Genomic DNA, 20,815 nt, shown 5'->3' with positions numbered 1-20,815 from the left:
AGAAAAGCCTCCCCCCCAAAAAATGAAATTATGTATGAAATTATGTTTTGACAGTTATTGGGCTATTTTTTTTTTTTTATGACATCACAGCATTATTTAGATGAGTAATATTCAAAAGTAGCAGAAAAAAAAAAAAAGGCTTTATAATTTTCCGTTATGATCATTTCTATCTGGCTGGTAGAAATACACATTAGCCCTTTATTTATAGTTCTCCCGGTCTTACTCAATTACATTCTCATTTAGACGTAGTGGAAACAATCAGATTCAACCTCTCACATAAATTTGTTTATATTAATCTCTGCCCGATCTTCGTAAGACGCTAAAATGTCCCATAATTCACATTAATACCAACAGACGCTCGCAGCTCCTCACCCTGCACTGAACTGCCTCCATTATTTGCCGCTTTATGGTCTATATACAGCTGCCTCTGTTCACCTCCAATCCATCCGCTTCTAAATACCACACAGACAGTGCCATAAATAGTGAGGCGTTTGATCCCGTCACGTGAACGGGAGCACTTCTTCTTCTCTCCACCCCCCCTCTCCCACGTCACGTCACGTCCCAGCGTTTAGCGGCGGCTGTGGATGTGGGTGTGTGTTTGCGTGCGCGGAGGCGGGGAGCGTCTGTCCGTGGTGCTGATGGGAGAGAAGCGCTCCAGCTCCATGCAGCCGCTACTGCGCATGTTGCATGACAGGTACACGCAAGCCTCCATCTTGGGCATCCCGAGCTCAGGCGAAAGGGCAGCGGCAGCCATATACACAAAGATTCAAAAAAAAAAAAAAAAAAAAAAAAAAGAAAAGAAAAACAACAACAAGCGCGCTCCGAAACAAACAAGCAAACAAAAATTGGCAATTTGCCGAGATGTAACTTTTTTTCTCCCCCCCACCCCCGCCCCAAAAACAACAAATCGCTTCCGAACGAGAGCGATGAACAGAATGGAAACGAAAGGCAGCGACTGGTGTGGAAGGCTCTGATAACGACTGTTTGCGCACTCCGTTTTACTGGATCCAGTTGTTTGAGGAACTGACGGGTGACCAAGCCAAACGGTAAGTGGCACCTCGTGACATCTTTTGTGATTAACGACTTGCCGTTATCTATGTCCATAACGTGCGCCCGTGTGAAGTAAAACGGCACGCTCGCGCTCATATGTATTGGCACCCCCATCCCCTCCCCCCCACCCCATCCACCCCTCGCGTCATGGTGGTCGCTGTTTTTCCTGTGGTTTTCTCACTCCAGTCCCCTCCGCTCCCGTGATGCTCAGCCTTCGGGCGAGTGTCCGCCTCTGTTACTTACTTTTCTCTTGTTAGAAGGAGACCCGATGCGACGGGCAGCCACAGGTTTGGGGGAGGGTGGGGCGGCAGGGTGGAAGTGGGGGGGGGGGGGAGGGGGGAGATGCTCCGGTATCGTCGTGCGTATTTGTTTGGCGTAGCCGGATTTGGATTTGGCACCAGCACAGGCCTTTCCCCGCGCGTCAACGCATGTGGCAGTTAGAAAAGGATCGCAAATAGACCTGTGCTGCGTGTTGGTTTATGTGGAATCAAATCTAAAGCAAAACAGCCAACATTAGATATTATTTACACCATATCACATCAATAGATTGTGATACTATCAACATGAAGAGCTTAAAAAGAATAATCGCTCATTCATTTGAATATTCTCGCCTCTTAGTAAGAATTATTTTTTGACAGAATTGCGTGTTTTTGGTCCACAATCTAGAAATGCACATCAGGTGGACTCTATGTGGGCGGATATTGACCTGCGGACCCTTGGGGCAGACCACGCAAGGCTGCTTGACTCACTATCTGACGTGGCCTCAGCAGTTTTAAACATTGCCAGTAGTAAAACACAGCGAGGGCGCTGCTCTTCATTGGTGGCACAGAGTTGACTCAGACACGGTCAATGTAATGGGCTCGGCGGTGCTCGTATTTCTGTTTTTCTTCGGTCTGGGTGTTCATGATGACCTGGTTATTGCTTACTTTAAAAACCAAAACCAAAATGTTGACAGTGTACACCTTAGCAAGGTTACACACTGTGAGCGTTCATATAAGATTAATAACAAGTCACCCAACCTGATCACCCTAAGAAACAGAAATAAATCTCAGATAACATCCCGCTGAAGGCCAAGTATTTGAGAATTTTGAGCAACAAAGATTCACCTTGCCAAATACTTCTTTAACTCCGACTTTGCAAGTCCCCCATTTTCCAGCCTTGGATTTGGGACCGTGGAGGGATCTCAAAAAAGATTTATTTTAGGGGTTGCGAGATGATTCACAAGACAGAAAAGAAGAAGAAATTGTTCTAGTTTTAAATCTTTTTGATCCCCCCCCCCCGGAAGATAAATCTTACGTCGTGAGATGATTCACAAAACAGGAACGACGACAAAACATTTTGACAAAGGTGTGGAATGGGACTGACTATTAAGGTTATGAACCAGCCCCATATTGAGCTGCATATTTAAGCCGGTATCAGGCCTAAAGGTGAAATACACCCGTCAGTCTACTCAGGCTGTACCAGCAACCTCCTACACGGAGACTTTTATCACTCTTTGTCGTATGACCTTCATCACATGACCTCCTTCAACTTTTCCTGTGTAGGCGAGGCACAACGTGAAAACTGACACGGTGTCGTCAAGAAGACTGACGGGTGATTTACAGGCTTTGGTGTGATACCAGGCTGGAATGTTGTGAATGGTAATATCAAGAGTGACATTTACCATCTACAGTGGAGCGCATACTAGTTGTAGACCTTTATCTGCTGCTTCCCTCTCCTTGTCAGGACGACTCCGAGATGGGAGTTGTCGTCTCAAGAAAAATTCTGAAGGGAAGATGGTATAGAGTATTTGTAGGTCACGCAGGAAATGGTTCCTTAGAGCTGTGGTCGAGTTGCCAAGTCAAACACTTGACGCCGCTCCGGCTGCTGCCGTCTGATGTATTTGTTGGCCAATTGAACGCCAGGAAGTTTCCGAATCGATAAGGCGGTGTCGACTTAGTTCGGGTGAGGCGAGTTTGTTTGCATCGGGACAAAAGGCCCTGGGCGGAGCCGTGGAAAGGATTTCTGCTGGGGAAGATGATGAGCAATGTGCAGGCGAGGAGTGGACGGGAAGTTACTGGGCCAAGGCAGTGAGAGAGAGAGTGTCTTTGTCTAGACAATAAACTGCCTGGGTTAATATACAGACTTGCCGGGAAGGAAAGAGAGGGGGGAGGGGGTTGAACGGCTGGCTTTTCTGTTGGTCTCAGTGTCCCTATGCAATGAAAGGGCACCGCTTTTCCGAGATGGGCACTGAATCACACAGGTACTATGGTTGCTCGTTGATTAATGGCCGCTATCAGGCGATGCAACAAAAAAAACAAAACAAAAAAAAACCTATCTGTGCGCGTAAGTGTACATTTGCATTTGTATAGTTTTGTTGCCGTAAACGCACGGGACCGTGTTAATCTATTTTCTACCTACATTTCCGTATTGTGGTGCGACAGAGGATTGAAAAACAACACCACAGCTGCCATAAATCAAACCAATTCTTTGCGGTTCTAAACACAATAAAGCAAAGTCTACAGCTGCATACGCAAAACAGCCTTATTACGTCTTTTATATGCAGGCTCCAGACTGAAGTCGAGGGTATTTCAAATAATGTTTATTTCCGTCATCCTTTAAAGGTGACATTCAGCTGACGAGTCCTGAATGACCATCGTTATTCAGGTGCATTGCTCCAATGATTGAATTTATGCTTGAACTTGCTCTACTTTATTAAACTCGTGGTATTGATTCATTTATAGTTCAGACATTTACCGTATGTGACAGGCATCCCGAAGTAAAATTGGAACGCATCAAGGCAAAGAAAGTAAAAGGGGCAAAAGTTACTATGTTGAGGTAATAGATGATTTACCCTGAATCTTTATACTCCCACCAAGGGCAGAGCTTCACTGACCACCGTCCTCTTGTCACGCGCTGAGATTTGTCGAACGTGAAAAAGAAAACGATTGGGTCATTACATTGCACACCACCGAGCGCCGAGTAATTAGGATTCTGCGTCTTCTTCCCTGTGTTTAACCTGCTCCGCTTTGCCTCCGCAGGCTCGACTCACGCCAGACCGAGCATGAGGAAGTTGGCCATCTTTCTCCTGGTCCTCTGTCTTTGCCTGGAGGGAGGATCGGCCAAAGAGAAAGGAACAAAGAAGGGAAAGAAGAAAGGGAAGCAGGTCTACTGTCCGTCGTAAGTATAGAATAAACATCGTTCACGGTCAAGCTGATTAACGCGCGGCAAATGTGCTTCGTTTATGTACCAAAAAAAAAAACACGCGGTTAGTTTTAGGAAATGAACATGGTTAAAACAAGCAATTTTACATCAGTAACAGTTATATAGGTCGTGGAAGTTGTTTTTATGTACGTTATATAAGTTAGATATGTTATGTTACTTCAAATATATCCACGTTGTTTGCCTGTTCCGGGACTCGAAACGACGGTCTCCTGAGTGAAAGTCCTGTGTTTGTTCCCATTATGATAATAATCCCATAATCAATAAGACATTTGGTATGTGTGTTTGAGGAGGGGGGGGGGGGCCTGCCTGGTTTGATTGCCATGCCTCTGGTTCGGCTAGGTTCCCAGTGTAGGTGGGTGAGTGAAGCGTCCTCGGGTTCTCAGTCACGTCCACCCTTCACTTGTCCCCAGCTCGTCCAAATGTGGTCACTCCTGGCTCCAAAAACAACAAAACAACAACCCCGAGATAGCGACGGCCGAAATGCCAGACTCGAGGCTTCGAAACAGCAGTTCACAAACCAATGGGTGACGTCATGGTGGGGTTTCCATTAGTCCGCACCTGGATCTTACTTACTTCACGTTCTGATAGGACTTTCAATTCATTCCACGAGGCTAGAGAAGGCGCTCCGGAAAGCTATGCCAAACCCACCGAAAACATGGGACTGTTTAAAACACCTCGTAATGCCCCAGAGTATAAAATAAAGAGCTACATTATCAGGTCACGGTTAAATTAAACAAGTAAACACTGAGCACGTCTCCATACGTCCCGACATGCCTCGGGGAGGGTCCATTATCTCTTGTGTAATGCGGAGCTTGCAGCCCCTACCCCCTTAAATGGTAACGAATGGCTCCACAATGAAGTTTCTCAAAATGAGGGATAAACTGTTTGATGTAGTCCCAGTATTGGCAAGTGTAAGCTGTATGACATATTTCGTGTTTAATGCTGCAGATGCCTTCGTGGATCAAGGAAACCACTTGGTTCCAGTTTAGCTCGTGTGTTTGAGCTTGTCAGAAAGGTCTGTTATAGGAGAAGGGGGAAAAAAAAAAAAAAAAAAAGGGTTTAGTGGATGGGAATTGTGTGTTTCACTTTGATCAGGGGAACCGCAGAACATATACACACTGCGCAGCATTCCTGTGTAGCACTTTAACTCATCCTCAGTGCATGATAAGGTTTACATAATGATATGTAAAGTGCTTTGAGAAGGGGAAATTCTTTGGCAGGAGAATTCATTGCCACCCAAGAGGAGGCATTTTTTCATGTTTCTCCTTTCTCTCCTGCCAGATCCCGTCCTCCCCTTTGCCGCTCTTTGTCCCATTGTTTTTTTTTCATTCGTCAAGCTCAGAAAACAAATGATGTTTGGCTGAACGTCTTTGAAAGTCACCACTTTGTGTTACGCTGGTAATTTTCAGCAGACAGCTGTTTTTTTGGGTTTTTTTTGCTGTTTCGCAGGATAGCCCGGAAGAACAAATGTCATGTTGGTTTGAATAAGAAGTAGAAATCCATTCCAAACAAATAGACTGTTTGTCTTCTCAAGTCATTTATACTCGTTGCCACCCACACGAGAGATTAATTTGAAGCAGGGGCAAAGTCAGTTTTAGAGGTTTTCATAGAGAACTGAACCAGATTAAAGTGGAGTTTTCATGCTGATTATAGAGTTTATAGAGATTATGTATGTTTACGAAGCTTTTGACCATGTAATTTTCCAAAATGATTCCAAAAATAACCAAAGGTATGTCCTATTGTTTTGTTAATGGCCAAACACTTCCAAATCAAATGACAGTTTCAACCTCCTGAGGTCATCATCGAGCTCAACGCAGCCTGTGCTTCAGTATCGTCACAGATTTGCTAGCATGTCCAAAGACATTAATACAACTGCACTGTTATTTAGTCGTAGAATGTTTCTTAAAAACATGCTTAATTGCCCTGGAAAGTCCTCTGTCATACCTAAAGGATCACGTCAGCTCTCCCAGTCATGAAACAAGGCCTTACCCTAACTTTGCCTGGGTGGTCCAAATCTGAAAAAAGTCCCAAAACTGGTAGCTCTCTCAGGTTGTAGTTTAATCAAAGAGCATACAGGGAAGAAGTCGCTGCTCCGTGCATCTGCACTGTTCATCTGTCAGGAATTTGACCTGCTAATGTGATCATGACTCAAGTTCTCTCTCTCTCTCTCTCTCTCTCTCTCTCTGTCTTTCTTTGTTTGCAGACAGCTGTCATCTGAGGATCTGGCCCGAGTCCCTGCAAATTCAACCAGTAACATCTTGAACAGGTTACTGATCACCTATGATCCCAGAATAAGGCCCAACTTCAAAGGCAAGTGTCTCGCCCTCTTTATCTCCCCCTGTCTCTTTTTATCTGACATTTTTTAGCTGCCACGCTGTCCACATGCTAATTAAAGGAAGAAGCGTACTACGAATATGTGCCTCCAGATTTCTTCTCAGAATTTGGTGCACGAATCATAACTGTAAATATGGAGACATTAATCAAAATGCGTTCCCTGTTCTCGCAAATGGAACAGATGCTACGACACAGTTACAGAAAGCTGAAGGACTCGGGTTGACTACTACTAAAAGATACCTCAGCATAGACTCATTGACATGGAAATAAATAATGTAAGTTAAGACGGCTTCAAATCAAAAACATGGTTTATTATATTTGAGTATGTGTCACAGGAAATGACCGTTATGTCATATTTGATTATTGGTATTCAGTTATATTATAAAATCGACCTCAATAAGAAAGAAATATATGCTTCTAAAATCTTTTCAAGGTTTGAATTCGATAGCATTTAACAAATCTGAATCCACTTATCAAATCCAAATTCTTTTAAAACCTTTTACGAATCTCACTGAGTTCAGCTTTCCTTATTTGAAGGGACTAAAGTTATTAATGAGTATAAATCAAAGATGTCGGAGAAGAAACCAGAGATACTAAAGTTTTTAGCGTCTAAATAAAAGACTTTGATAAATCTAGCTAACAGAAGTAACAACTGGAACGTACTGACTTTTCACAGCTGATTTTCACACACTACTTCATCCAAACAACGGAGGTCCTGATTCTCAACAATGAGCTTAAAAAATATGAATTGATGCATGTAAATTACATATACACACAGAACTTTGATGCATCAGAGTGATACGTCTTTTCACTCGCAAACATTCTTTGGTTTTGACTCTTTGAGAAAGCACATTTTATCAGCAGCCTAAAGTTTAAGTGTGCCTGTGAGAAAATTACCCCTAATTATCAGCTATAAATAAGGAGCCCGCTAATGTTACCTGCATGTTTTCAACATCGTTCAAGCTAATGAAAAAATAACAAGGACAGAAACAAGGTTTGATAACTTCTCTCTCGCAGGAACTGGAACCAAAATGAACCCTCAGTCTGTCAGTCTTTTTTTTTGTTTTTTCATTCTTCACTGCCCACCAGTATCCATCCTCAGTGTTCATACTCTTCTGTACATATCTCACTGAAGGGAGTAGCATCTCACAGAAACAGCCATAAAAATAACAAAGAGGGGACCGGTGACCTGTCTTGTCTTTGACTGATGGTCTCACCAGTCTTCAGGTGGATCTGCAGATAGTTTCCATCCTCCTGGCACATGGCTGCCGGAGCTGTATGTGGGACTCTTGTGTTTGATGTGTAGTGAGCAGACTGCGCTCCCCCCCCCCACCCCACCTCCCTCCCTCCCTCCGGTCCCCCCCCCCCTCCCATCATCCCTGACTGCATGCCTGCGACGAGTCCAGCAGCCAAACATCTGCTCTTGATTTCAGGGTGGGCTGAAAGCTCCCCGTCCATTAACAACCATGTCATAATCTCCTCAATTAACATCTAAACTGTGCCTTGTGCATTACTTTTCCCAGGCCTATAAAGTGGCGAGCTTCTTTTACAGACCCTATAGAGCACTTTTTTTTTTTTTTTTCTTAAAGGTAACACCAAAAAGTGTTTCTGAATATTCATTTGTTTACTCGGTTGATGCGAGCTCCATCTCACCTCCATGTTATGTGCATTCATTTTGGGAGTTGCGTGGTAGAGTTTATCCAGTCGAGCTCCCGAGCCTCCGTGAAACACCTCAAAGGAAATAATGTATTCAAAGCAGGGTGAGCAATCTGTATTCATCAAGGATTTTATTAGTTCATGCAAAAGGCTGAGTGGAGAGAGACGGCAGTGTCAATGTTTACAGCGTTAACTTGGCAAAGGGATGCTCTTGAGAAAGGAGTTTTCATTATTCTGCAATGTTAAGCCTTTCACAAATACTGGTCAGTAATCAATTTAATCACCATGTACAATATTTATCGGTGTAGAGATAAAGATGTACGACGTTTTACTGAGTATGCTAACATTTACTGTAAGATACAAGCACAGCAGTACCTCTGTCTCTAAACACAGTGGACGCAACACTCAATCTCTTCTTTTTCCTCTTTCTAAATCCAGGAATTCCTGTGGAGGATAGAGTGAACATTTTCATCAACAGCTTTGGCTCGATCCAAGAAACGACCATGGTAAGAATTCACTTCAGTCCCTCTGCAGTCTGACAGTATTGGCAATTGATACTTCTGCCAATCACAAGCAAGTGGATCAGACCCCAAAAAACTGCTTTATCCTACAAGTTTTTTTTAGGAAGAATGCATGAGCATGTTTTCTAGACGGTATCAGAGCATTTAGCAGTGGATCATTATGAAGACGGGGCTTTTCATGCTTCATTTATCTGATGGCTTAATTGCTGATAAAGAAGTGCAGTTTGAATACTAATAACCGGATTAAACTCAAGGATGGAGTTGGGCTGACTCTCGATCACTTGGAAAACAAGAAAGGGAACTTTTTTGTTTCTAATAAGGTCAGCTTAGCAGAGTTTTTTTTTAATTTAGAGCTGCTGGAAAGAAGCCAATAAACACTCAGGGTTGTGTTAGAGTAATGAAACATGGGAATGTAATTAATGGAGTGCAGACTGACAGAATCCACACTTGATTCTGTCTCGTGGCATCTTATGTGCGTATTTTACAGGTTGTAAACAGGAGTGTTTTATTACAAAAGGAAGATCCTTATCCTCACAGGAGAATCGAAAGCAAAAACATATTGTCTCCTAGCAATGCGCAAAACAAACTCACTTCATGTATAGACAAGGTCTGGCCACACTCCATTATTTCCCATCATTACATCCAAATAGGCGTCGACCTCGGGTTCATTTTAAAAGTATTTGAGCGGCCTCTGACCAATCCACATTGACCTTCCTGTGATGTTTGTTGTGTGCCGAAACTCACTGAGCTGTAAAAGACAGAGACTCTCCCCCAATGTGAACACAGTGCAACGCCATGACGACTGCAGACCATTTGTTCATATTGCTTCATCTAGCTCTACCAGTACCGCTATTGTTGGAACTACATTTAAAAAGAAATGCTTAACTACAGTGTCCTTGTACGTAGCCACGCCCACTAATCAGACCGCACTTCGGAGTGGCTGGGCAAACCCTCATGGGAACAGGGTTTCCAGTCTATGTGTATTATAGCCGAGCACTAACCAACAGTGACGTCGGCCATTGGTCTGTGAACTGCCGTTACGCCGCCTTGAGTTTGTATATTGGTCGTTGGCATCTTGCTAGTTTGGAATGGATTGGAACCAGAAGCGACCATGAGTCACGGGGAGCGAGCGGTGGATTTAATTTGATCTGATTGGAAACCCGACAATACTACGTCCTTAATCTGACTGCACCACAGGCCTGTCAATCAAACAGACCCCCCCCCCCCCAATTTTTTTAAATTTTATTTTAGGTTTATATTGTAATTAATGACGGGATTATTTTCGGATGGACCTCCAGAAAACTAAGAAAAATTAGTGACTTTAACTGACGACATCAAAATGACTGGTCGGAAAAATGTATTGACGCATTTCATGAGACAAGTTGAATGGGAGTCTATGGAGCCGCAGTCTTTTTGGAGCCAGCCCCTAGCGTACCTTGGTGGTATTGCAGCAAATTCTGAAGCTGATAGCAAAAAGTGGGTGGAGCCAGGCTAATAGGCTCTCACAAATGGTGACACTTCTGGGATCTGTTGCATCAAGCCAAACCTGACAAAACATAAAAAACTCAAATTACAACATCTGAATATGACCAAAATACAGAATTGCACTTTTTAATTTGACACTTAAAGTACACAGTGTATATATCCTGAGACGTTTGTTTAAACAAGCCTTTTTTTGACAAGTTTTGCAGGAAAATCTGTGTATGTGTGAAGCAGCCAACATGTGATTCAGTGTCTTTTTGCCGAACCTGGCATTCTACTTGTGTATAATCCAATCTTAGTTACAGAATATACTGCCAGCCTTAGTCTTTGCAGGAGCAGACAGTATGCCCGAAAAGCGATCAATGTTCATCCATGTTCAATGTTCAGTCCGACACAATTTCATAAGCAGTGGCACTCTGAACAAAGCCTTGGATCATACCATCCTGGAGCCGGAGCTGCATGAAAATCTACTGTGGAAAAAATGTAGTTTTGGCTGCAGATCAGTCGAGTGGATTCGCTCATGAGATCATCCAGTGGAGAGTTTTCACACGAAGACCAATTATAGACCAATTAGAACAATACATACTGAAAGCGGAAAACACTTACAAGTCAAAGTATGGAAGATTGTGAGCAGAGATATCGGACGAAGAGAAAAAAAAAAAACATAGAAGCAAACAAAAACAAAAAGGATAACGAAGAGAAAGATGGATGAAAGAACAGGAATATGGACAACAAGACAAGAAGAATTAAGGTGGAAAAGTGAGGTCGACAAAGAAGAGAGGAAGCAAAAAGTCGATGTCGGTGAGAAATGCATAAGATGTTAGTGAGTGAGGAGGGAAGGGATAAAGCAGAACGGGAGAAAGACAAAAGGTAAAGTGACCGGAGAGGGAAGCCATGAAGACACCCAAGGTGAAAAAAGAAGGAAAAAGGAGAGCAGTGAGGAAGAACAAGAAAGAGGAAGGGAAGAAGAAATTGGAAATAGCAGAAAGGATAAAGTATGAAACAAGCTGAGAAAATCAAGAGAGGCAAGAATCTAAAGACAGAAAGACGAGGGGAGGAAAAGGAAAAAGAGGATAGTATCAAAAAAAGGTAGAACAAGTACGAGACAATAAACGAGAAAAAGACACCCATGACTGCCAAATGACAGCTTTTGTCTTCTGTCTTCCCCCCGGGGCGGCAAACTAAAGACAGAAAGAGAATTAAAGTGAGTAAGCTTTGAAATGAATTCAGTAGAAGGAAGAAGAGACAGCTGGTCACCTCTTCCCCTCAATTTTTCACTCTGTGGGGTATCTGCTCTCAGGAAACCCTCTGTCATCATTTACACCTCCACCGCCACACATCCACTGTCATTAACACATCTATTTTCACTTCATGACTGCAGTCCTCATAGGAGAATAACTAATTTGATGTTGTGAGATGGAATAAATTGAGGCAGCCTGTTTTTTTGTTGTTGTTTTTCTTTTTCTTTTTTTTTACTACTGCTCAGATTGAGTTTTCCTCATAGATTACAACAAGCGGTTGTGTTAAATCTCTTCGGAATCGAATGCTGTACTGGCAGCTTGACAGTGAGCCAAAAGGAAGATATATTTCCTTGTCTGGTTTTCAGAGAGGAAAAAAAGGTGCGGTGCTGTCGTGAGGACTGGTTGGACATTGAAGTCTAAAATTAGGTTGTATAGAAATAACAGCTTGTTTTTCAAAATCAGATATCAACAGTCTGACCACATGTTTCTCTCCCCACAATGTTCACTGGCGGGGAAGTAAAGCACAGTCTGGGTTACTGCTGAATTTATAAATCATCTCGAGACGTCTGTGTATAAATTGTTGTTAGCTGAAGTTTTGAAATAGTTCCTGCCTGTTCATGATGCTTGTAATATTCAGGAAGGAAATATGTCATTTGGTTTATCCTCAAGGACATTGTGGATAAAAATGTACCACAGATTACCATTAGTCATCCACTGGATCATTTCTGCATATTTCCTAGGAAAGGGATCTGGTGTTGTGTGTGTGTACTGTGTATACTGCATATATACAGTGAGATATTTAGTTTTATATGAAAATAAAATGGTTAGCTTTCGGCACCAAAACCACTTGGTTAGAGTTAGGGAAAGATAATGGTTTGGGTTAAAAGGACGGCTTGAACTGTGTTGTCTGCTAAAGCCACCACTTTCTTAAAGTTATGCACCCATTTATCATCATGGCAACAGTAAACGCGGAATAAAACGACCGTCCTGATTTGCGGTCGAAAACAAGAAGCGAACAGTGACATCCTGCACCCAAGTATGCTTTCATATCTGTAGGCTTTATAAAAATGGACGTTGTCTCCGGGTCTAAAAAGTGAAGTGTATGTTTCTCTCATGAAATACAAATTCAATAAAAAAATAATAATAAATAAATAAATAAAAAAACATGTTTTATTCATAACTAAATTCACTTCTGCTGATCAGTTTTCTGGTGGTCCTTCTGAAAATAGAATATCCATAGTTAATTAGATTTAGGACTCAAAAGGAGGAATGTTTGGGGGCGTGTCTGATTTGATTCACGTGTCAGGTTAGCGGTACAGGCGGGTGGGCATAGTGTCCTCAGGTTGTCAGTCAGACTCACTAATCAATCCCCTCCCTACCATATGAAATTATGGTCAGATCTGGCTCCGAAAAGAAACATTTAAAAAAATGGCAACAGCTAAAATGCGAGGCTCGAGGCTTCAAAACGGCAGTTCACAAAACAATTAATGACATCATGGTGGGTTGCCGCTTGGTTGTGTCAAACCATCCACCCTTCGAGAATAAAAACTCACACTATGTAGACGGCATCTGAATTGCGTCAATTCTCTCAGACACCAGATTGTTGTTATTTATACAACCACGAGAGATAGCTTAGCGAAAAGGGAGTTTTAGCTCATCTTAAGGCACTTGCACAAAATACCTATGGTAAGTCTCACAATGGTATTTATGAATCTTATGAACTTACGCCAGAAGATGCCAGAGTGAGATAAAACTCCGATGAAAGTAAGAATGCCTCTCAGTGGGGGTATGTTCCTGGCACAAATGCCTAAATGTTTCAAATCAAACTCACAGTAGACGCTAAATAGGCCACCAATGAGTTGTTGGATACTCACTTTTATTGTGGTTGTCACTGGGTCTGCTGTTGATTTTACTGTATTAGATCCAACAATTGACTGACTTCAACAGCATGTGAGTAAAATAAAGCCATGCTTAATGTTAAAACACCCGAGTGCGCAGCATGAAGCAATGACAGATGTTGGCATTTAGCAAAATTTAAGCAAGCTGCTCTATAAACAAATTTAGAATTGGCAACCAATATGATAAAAGTGGAAATAATGAAAGAATGGAAGAAGGAAGTTTATGTCTTACCCAAGAAGACACAAACACACACACAGACACAGGCAACGCTGGTAGTTTGGCAGCTTTATTTGACATACCATCCATCTTCAACCTCGGCATTAATAGTCCACCTGGCCACAAAACAGCTTGAGGCACACCATCGAAATTGACTCAAGAAAATGTCCCAAAGCCTCAAGTGATCCTTTCCCACCAACAAGAATGTGGACATTTCACTAATAACCTCACTAATGAGGTATTTGTCTTTGCTGTGTTGGTAACATTTGACCCCTGGACTCTTCAGTTTCCTGCAAGCCTTAAAATGTTTTCGCTACAGCCTTAAACTGTCACTCTTTACTTCAAGTGGTCTGGGTTCGCTTTGAGAAAATTGGCTTGATAATTCGTGACCTAAAATCAAAAAGAAAAAAAAAAACTGCCAATAGGCTGGAAGTGCAGTATTGAATTATTTAAAAAAAATGGTAATTAAAAAGGTAAAACTGCTTTTATTACCCTTCTAATGCACCTCTTGTATTGTTACAGAGACTCTAGCACCTTCCCCATTAAAGCTCCCAAGCAAATGTTGGTAGAAAATTTGCATATATTTCATTTTGTTCCACTCAAAGAGTTTGCCTTTTGGCCAACCATGCCTTTAAAAAGCACCCAACTTGTGTCCAGTAGCATCAACATGACACTCAACATTAACCGTGTTTGTACTTGTCTGGTGTTGAACCTAACAGGATTACAGAGTCAACATCTTCCTGCGACAGCGCTGGAACGACCCCAGGCTGAAGCTGCCACAGGACTTCAAGTCAGATTCTCTTACCGTTGATCCCAAGATGTTCAAATGTCTCTGGAAACCCGACCTGTTCTTCGCCAACGAGAAGAGCGCTAACTTTCACGACGTTACCCAGGAGAACATTCTCCTCTTCATCTTCCGTAACGGAGACGTCCTTATCAGTATGAGGTAATGAATGCACTTTTTAAAAAAAAAAAAAATTATTGTCACTAATTAAGGAAAATGCCATGCAAAGATATAACAGTTGTCTTTTTCCACTATTCCAGAATGCTTGGAATGATTATTTACCCCACAGTTTATAAGTATGCTCCAATTAAAACTATCCCTTTTTCCAGGGAATGGTGATAGTACCTTGAAAATTTCTGGTAAGGTATTAGGTACGATCTCCACCAATATCAAATAAATGTGGTTTACCCACATTTTAGAAAGTCTTTAAATTGAAATTTCCATTTTCAGACATTCATTCTATTGGAGGCTAAAAAAATGTGTGTCCCTTCAAAGTTTGGTATCCTGTTACTACCAGACCCAAAGTCACTCCACTGAGGACTGTTCCCAGTCGTTGCATGCTAATGGGCGTCGACCTCACGGTAACTTTGAAACTATTGGAGCATCCTTTAACCAATCGGCTTTGACCATCATACGACTGTATTTTGTGCGCTGAGACTCTACAGACGGCATCATTTTTGTCACAACATTTAGAAACAAATGCTTTACTTAAGCACTGCCAATGGTTGCTAATCGATCCGCCCTACTCAGTTGCTGAGCTGAGCTCAATGCGAACTGAGTTTCCAGAATATAATTACCATAAAAAAATGAGGCTGCAAGCAACAGGCCAGTGCAGCCAGGCTAAGAGCTTGGAATCGGGTTCAAGAGATTCGCAAATACAGTTGGTCTGGTACGGTCTACGGCCTGGTGTTGTTTTCCCCCAGTTAGTTAAACAATTGACCAATCAGTGCTTAGTTGGTGGGATTAAGAATGTCATCTTTCGACATAGTTAGCTCTGATCAATGTAAAAAAACAAAAAAAACATCAACTGCTTCTTGCGGCCATTACCAAAGCTTCTGTGTCAACTGGAAAAGAGAAAAGAAAAACTCCTCAAAACATTCCACTTCCAAACAATGAAAAAAAAAAAGGTTTGGATGAACAGTGTAAAGCCAAATTAATGCTGTCGTTAATGAAACAAAATGAGCAATTAGTCTTCCGATTATTAGGCAACATAAAAAACAACTGCAAAGTTTAGCTTGTGTAGCTGTAAATACATCTGTAAACAAAGCTAAAGAGATATGATTTAAGGGCTAGTTACTCAGGACTATTACCTGGGCATTTCAGAATGCAAATGTTATCATTGATTGCTTGTGTTCTTAATGCCTTGAAAATATGCAGCGACCGTCTGTTTGTTGTTGTACCGTTTTTCATGTGTTCAAGGATTTTCTGGGTTTTCTTTCAATAATTACTGAGACTGCAGGTTGCAAGACTAAAATCTCAAAAGATAATGAGACTGTTGACATGCAGAGCATTTGGTAAAACATTTTAGCTTCCAAAGGGGCCTCACTGTAAACTTGCTCAACTCTGCTGCGTTGGGTTTCAGTCGTCTCATAAGATAATCAGCGACATGTGTCTGCAATTTCGAACGTAACATATTTTGTTTATCCAGTGTAAATGGATCGCTTGAAAAAAGAGACATCGTGGTAAACCCTTTAAATCCTGCGAGATCTCGAGATAATACTGGTGTTATGCAAACAAGGCTTTTGCGTGAGTGTAAGTGGATACACAGCGAGAGGAGCACTGAAGCAGAGCGTAAATAAAAAACTTTTTTTTGTCTTCTTCATCCTCCTGCAGGCTGTCCGTCACCCTCTCTTGTCCGCTGGATCTGACCTTGTTCCCTATGGACACACAGAGGTGTAAAATGCAACTTGAAAGCTGTGAGTTTTTCCTAAAATAAAGCCACCTTAAAGCACCCCACGAGTGTACACATTTGCTCATTTGTATTTTATAGCTGCAGTATTAATGAGTTGGGAATATAGTTATTGTTTTTGTAAAATGAGAGCTTTTTGCTTTGTGTTTAGAAAGCCAATTTCAGTTGTTGCACACTTAGAGAAGTCGAATAAATCATCATATTTTAGGGGTTGTTGTGAGCATCTCGCAGCTAATTGAGCTTGACTGTGGTTATTGCATCCTGTTTACAAAGCAGTTCAGATTTAAATAAGCAAAATTACTTAAAGCCATTAGCGTCTAATGCCAAACCCGAGTGCTTTCATGCATTTGCATTATGCATATATCTCCACCGTGATGTTTCTCTGAAGTGTGCGTAACATGCAAACATATACTGTATTTTTTTTTTTTTTTTTTTTTTTTAGAGTGTGTGTATATATGTATTTGTATGTGTTTTTATGTGTCTGCGTATTTGACTTGTGTACTTCTGTTTTCCAGTTGGGTATACAACAGATGACCTACAGTTCATGTGGCAGACAGGAGACCCTGTGCAAATGGATGCCATCGCTCTGCCACAGTTTGACATCAAACAAGAAGATATTGATTATGGAAACTGCACCAAGTTTTATTCAGGAACAGGTACTGTCCTGGTCATAAATCTATTTTTTTTTTCCCCAAAAGACAAAAGATGTTACAATCAAAATTCTTCTTAGAAAAGAAAGTACCCTTCGCTAGTAGTAGCCTAAAGTAGCTCGGCTTCCATTTTGAATTTGACTCGATTGTAAAATAGGCATGCATTTTGAACCAGTAAACTTTCCTTTATTCAACACTGGCATGAACCATAATGTGAAGCAAGACTTTGACCTCATGATGTTCATCTCTGGGCTTTGCTTTCATCTATTCATTAATTATTCTGTCTGAACAGAAATGATTTTGTTCTGGTTTGGCTCAAAGCTTTCAGTGCCCTTATTTAATTCAGAACCCAAAAGTATGTTCATGTGGGTTGACTGCAGAGCAACTGCTGCAGACTTTCTCAAGTCAGGAGAGGATTTTTCTTTTTACATAAAATTAGTTTGGTGCATTTGTTTAAAAAAATAAATCATCAAGTATCAGGTCTTGGGAAACAAATAATCTGTTATTACATCCTTGTTTACTTGCCAGCAGTTTTCTACACGTTGGTCAGAGCAATGTAGTGAACGTGGAAGTGCGTCTTCTTACGATACAACCATGATGCAAACAAAACAGGGACCTACTAGTAAAGACCTCGCATGGTATTGGGTTGTCAGGGCGGATACATCACTCTCTGGATGAGAAATCTGATTTCCATTGTAAAGTTTATGTTGTTGTTTCGTGGCTAACCAGACGCTTCCAGGGAGCTCAGCTGAACTGAACATGCCCAGACTGATGCACGGCTTGTAACACTGACCATAAAACCTGGCTGCTGCCGGAGTTAAAAAATACTGACTACATGTTACGACTATAAAATATTTGGCTCAACCTTGTGACCACCGACGTATAAAGAGGATGGCATACCCAAGGACTAGTGAGGCAAAAGTAATTTTATTTACAAACCTGAAAACTTTCAGAAACCAGTAAAAATGACAGAGGCCAGCCACACGGTGGGCTGTCGGACCCGCGATATCCCTCCTCTAAACTAACAAAGACAGATGAACTAATCTAAACAAACAAAACAAACAAATGAGAGAAAGTAGTCACGGGGCTCTTTAGTCTTGGAGAGATCGGGAGCTCCTCCTCTTTAAAATAGGTTAAAGTGGGCAGGGCCATACACTCATCACAGATCAGAAACACCTGAAGAGGGAGAGAGAGGAACACAAAAGGGTAGCAGCGTAACAAAATACAAGAAAAATTATTAAAAAAAAAAAAAAAAAAAGGTTCTGGGACTGTGCCATACACATTTTCAGACTTTTGCAATGAAATGGAAAAACTCTATCAGCCAACGGGGCTGGTATGACCTCAGTGCTCTCACACTTGGGAGGCACACTGCTGGCGATGAGTCAGGCCTTTAACTGGTTGCCATGGCTACATGGCCAGACACAAAGATCACCTCTGTGTACGAATGGTGTGAGCCTGCTCGGCGACACAGGCCGCCCTTATATGCCGTATAGAAGCTCCAGAGATCTCCCGGGCCAGTTAAATATTACTTCAGCCCATCCGCAACCATCCCACCGGACCAACCAACTAGCCAACAGCACTCCTGAAAGAAGGCCTGAAGTTTATGGAGGCCTGTTCCATACTAATGAAGACCATATTTGCAGCATAAATGAACTGTCAGAAAATGTATAATTTATGAGTGGATATGATAACCTTAAAAAAAAAAATCCGGAAAATTGGTTAAATTCAATCCACTAAAAATGGCAGCTTAGTGTTTGGTAGAGGACAGGTCTTGGTCTCCTACGTAGTTGGCCCATTATCAATTGGAAGCTGCGTTTTTTGTGGTGCAGCCCTGAATGATCAAACAGCTTTAACAAAGTTAGCTGAAATGATGTTAAAGTCCTTAGTCCTATTGACCTTTTCTCTTTATTCCCTTTTCCTTTCTCTATTACTAATGATGCACACAGCTGCACTTTGCTTTGTGCCTGGGCAAAAAGGGGGCAGATCAGATAGAGGACTTAAACTGGCTGCTGCTGCCTTCCCTCTTTAAAGCCTAATGTGGATTTAATAGACCAAGGCGGTAAATGGCCAGTTCTCTCACCTGCTCTGTTTCAATTCGGGGGTGGGGGGGATGTTGGAAGTTCACATTTGTAGGCCGGAAAAAAAAAAAAAATCATTACACGGCCAGGGCCTGTTCTTTGTTTCCCTTGTAGATGTGCTCACACTCTGATTTGGAACGAGGCGGCAACCAGCAGCGACGTCGCCCATTGGTTTGTGAGCAGCCGTCATGAGGCCGCCATCTTGCCAGTTCGTTGTGATTTGGAGCCAGAAGGACTAACTAGCGAGGATTTGACCTGATCTGATTGTAAACTCGACAACGCTACGTCTCGTCCAGCGATAGCGGAAACTATCGCCATAAAACTAATGAGGAGGAGGGACTTAAGCAAATGACGCTCAAAAGGACACGTGGAGAAAAAAAAAATGATTTCGTCAAATCGTATTTCATGAGACAAGTAGAATGGAAGTCTCCGTAGGCTCTTTGGAGCAAAAACTCGAATGGCCCTCAGTGGTATTGCAGTTTAAGGCATATCTGCCTCATTTTTTTCGACCGGGAAGCTACGCCCACTTTTATACACAGTTTATGGTTGAAACACTATAGTCTCGTGTATGATGCCATTTTCCAGTGTACTGCATTCCTGCTGCGTTTTTTAAAAACCACTTTTCTTTTAAATATCGAGGCTAACTATATTTCAGTTAGGTCATTACATGATACCTGACCATTGACTCCCTTCTCTCTCTCTCTCTCTCTCTCTCTCTCTCTCTCTCTCTCTCTCTCTCTCTCTCTCTCTCTCTCTCTCTCTCTCTCTCTCTCTCTCTCTCTCTCTCTCTCTCTCTCTCTCTCTCTCTCTCTCTCTCTCTCTCTCTCTCTCTCTCTCTCTCTCTCTCTCTCTCTCTCTCTCTCTCTCTCTCTCTCTCTCTCTCTCTCTCTCTCTCTCTCTCTCTCTCTCTCTCTCTCTCTCTCTCTCTCTCTCTCTCTCTCTCTCTCTCTCTCTCTCTCTCTCTCTCTCTCTCTCTCTCTCTCTCTCTCTCTCTCTCTCTCTCTCTCTCTCTCTCTCTCTCTGTTGCAGGGTACTACACTTGTGTCGAGGTCATCTTCACCCTAAGGCGACAAGTTGGCTTCTACATGATGGGTGTTTACGCCCCCACACTGCTCATCGTAGTCCTCTCCTGGCTGTCCTTCTGGATCAACCCTGATGCGAGTGCCGCCAGGGTCCCTTTAGGTATGGATTTTTTGATCAATTTCTATTATCTTCCATTGATATTTACAAGTATAGAAGTTCTGTAAATATTGTTGGGGGTTGGTAAGAGTGCATCTACTCTTGAGGTAATTAGGTGTAAAAACTCCAGTTGAAAAAAAAGTCATGTCGGCAAAAAAAAAAATGGAAACCACTCTAAAAGATTTGGGTGCATTTTTTTTTTAATGGATCACTGATATTGTGGCACCAATCGTCTCCATTGTGACATCATCAATCATTTTGACACCATGAAGGACTTTATCTATCGGGCATGGTGCCATGTCCATTGTTTTTCTGTCTGTGATGAATCACTGAATGTAGCTGTAATTGACAGATGGGACCCGCTGCAGCGGTGCGAGAAGCATTTATTTAGTGCAGGTCAGAGATTTTAAACCCATATTTTACTGCGGCAATGGCACTTTTTTTTTTTACTGGTGGGTCCATGTAAAAGATTTAACTCAAGTATAATAAATTTGATTTCTACAGCTATCGCTCAACTACCAATTCACTCAGTCATATTAAACTACCTAAAACTAAAATGCATCTCCCAGTTTTCCCATTTGACTGCGATGTGATGGTTGTTTAGGTATACAC

General features: G+C 42.0%; 1 protein-coding gene across 2 annotated transcripts in view; it reads left to right on the top strand.

Annotated features, from left to right (window-relative positions):
- The first annotated feature begins 621 nt into the window (after nt 1-621).
- The window catches only part of glrbb (glycine receptor, beta b), a 28,539-nt gene continuing 8,345 nt past the window's right edge, over nt 622-20,815 (top strand). Inside the window, exons 1-8 of one of the 2 annotated variants that reach the window (XM_069701757.1) lie at nt 622-1,046; nt 4,071-4,209; nt 6,458-6,564; nt 8,683-8,750; nt 14,323-14,549; nt 16,221-16,303; nt 16,812-16,952; nt 20,054-20,206. In XM_069701757.1, the coding sequence (XP_069557858.1) occupies nt 4,094-4,209; nt 6,458-6,564; nt 8,683-8,750; nt 14,323-14,549; nt 16,221-16,303; nt 16,812-16,952; nt 20,054-20,206 (895 nt within the window). In that variant the 5' untranslated portion in view covers nt 622-1,046; nt 4,071-4,093. The remainder of the gene's footprint in view (nt 1,047-4,070; nt 4,210-6,457; nt 6,565-8,682; nt 8,751-14,322; nt 14,550-16,220; nt 16,304-16,811; nt 16,953-20,053; nt 20,207-20,815) is intronic. The other variant, XM_069701756.1, reaches the window with a different exon arrangement.

Source organism: Brachyistius frenatus, unplaced genomic scaffold, assembly GCF_029030835.1.
Source record: "Brachyistius frenatus isolate BFR_SWC_R1_liver_20210118 unplaced genomic scaffold, ASM2903083v1 Contig_38, whole genome shotgun sequence".
NCBI lineage: Eukaryota > Metazoa > Chordata > Actinopteri > Embiotocidae > Brachyistius > Brachyistius frenatus.
The sequence above is the reverse complement of the archived record's forward strand: the minus strand, read 5'-3'. Positions and strand labels throughout refer to the sequence as shown.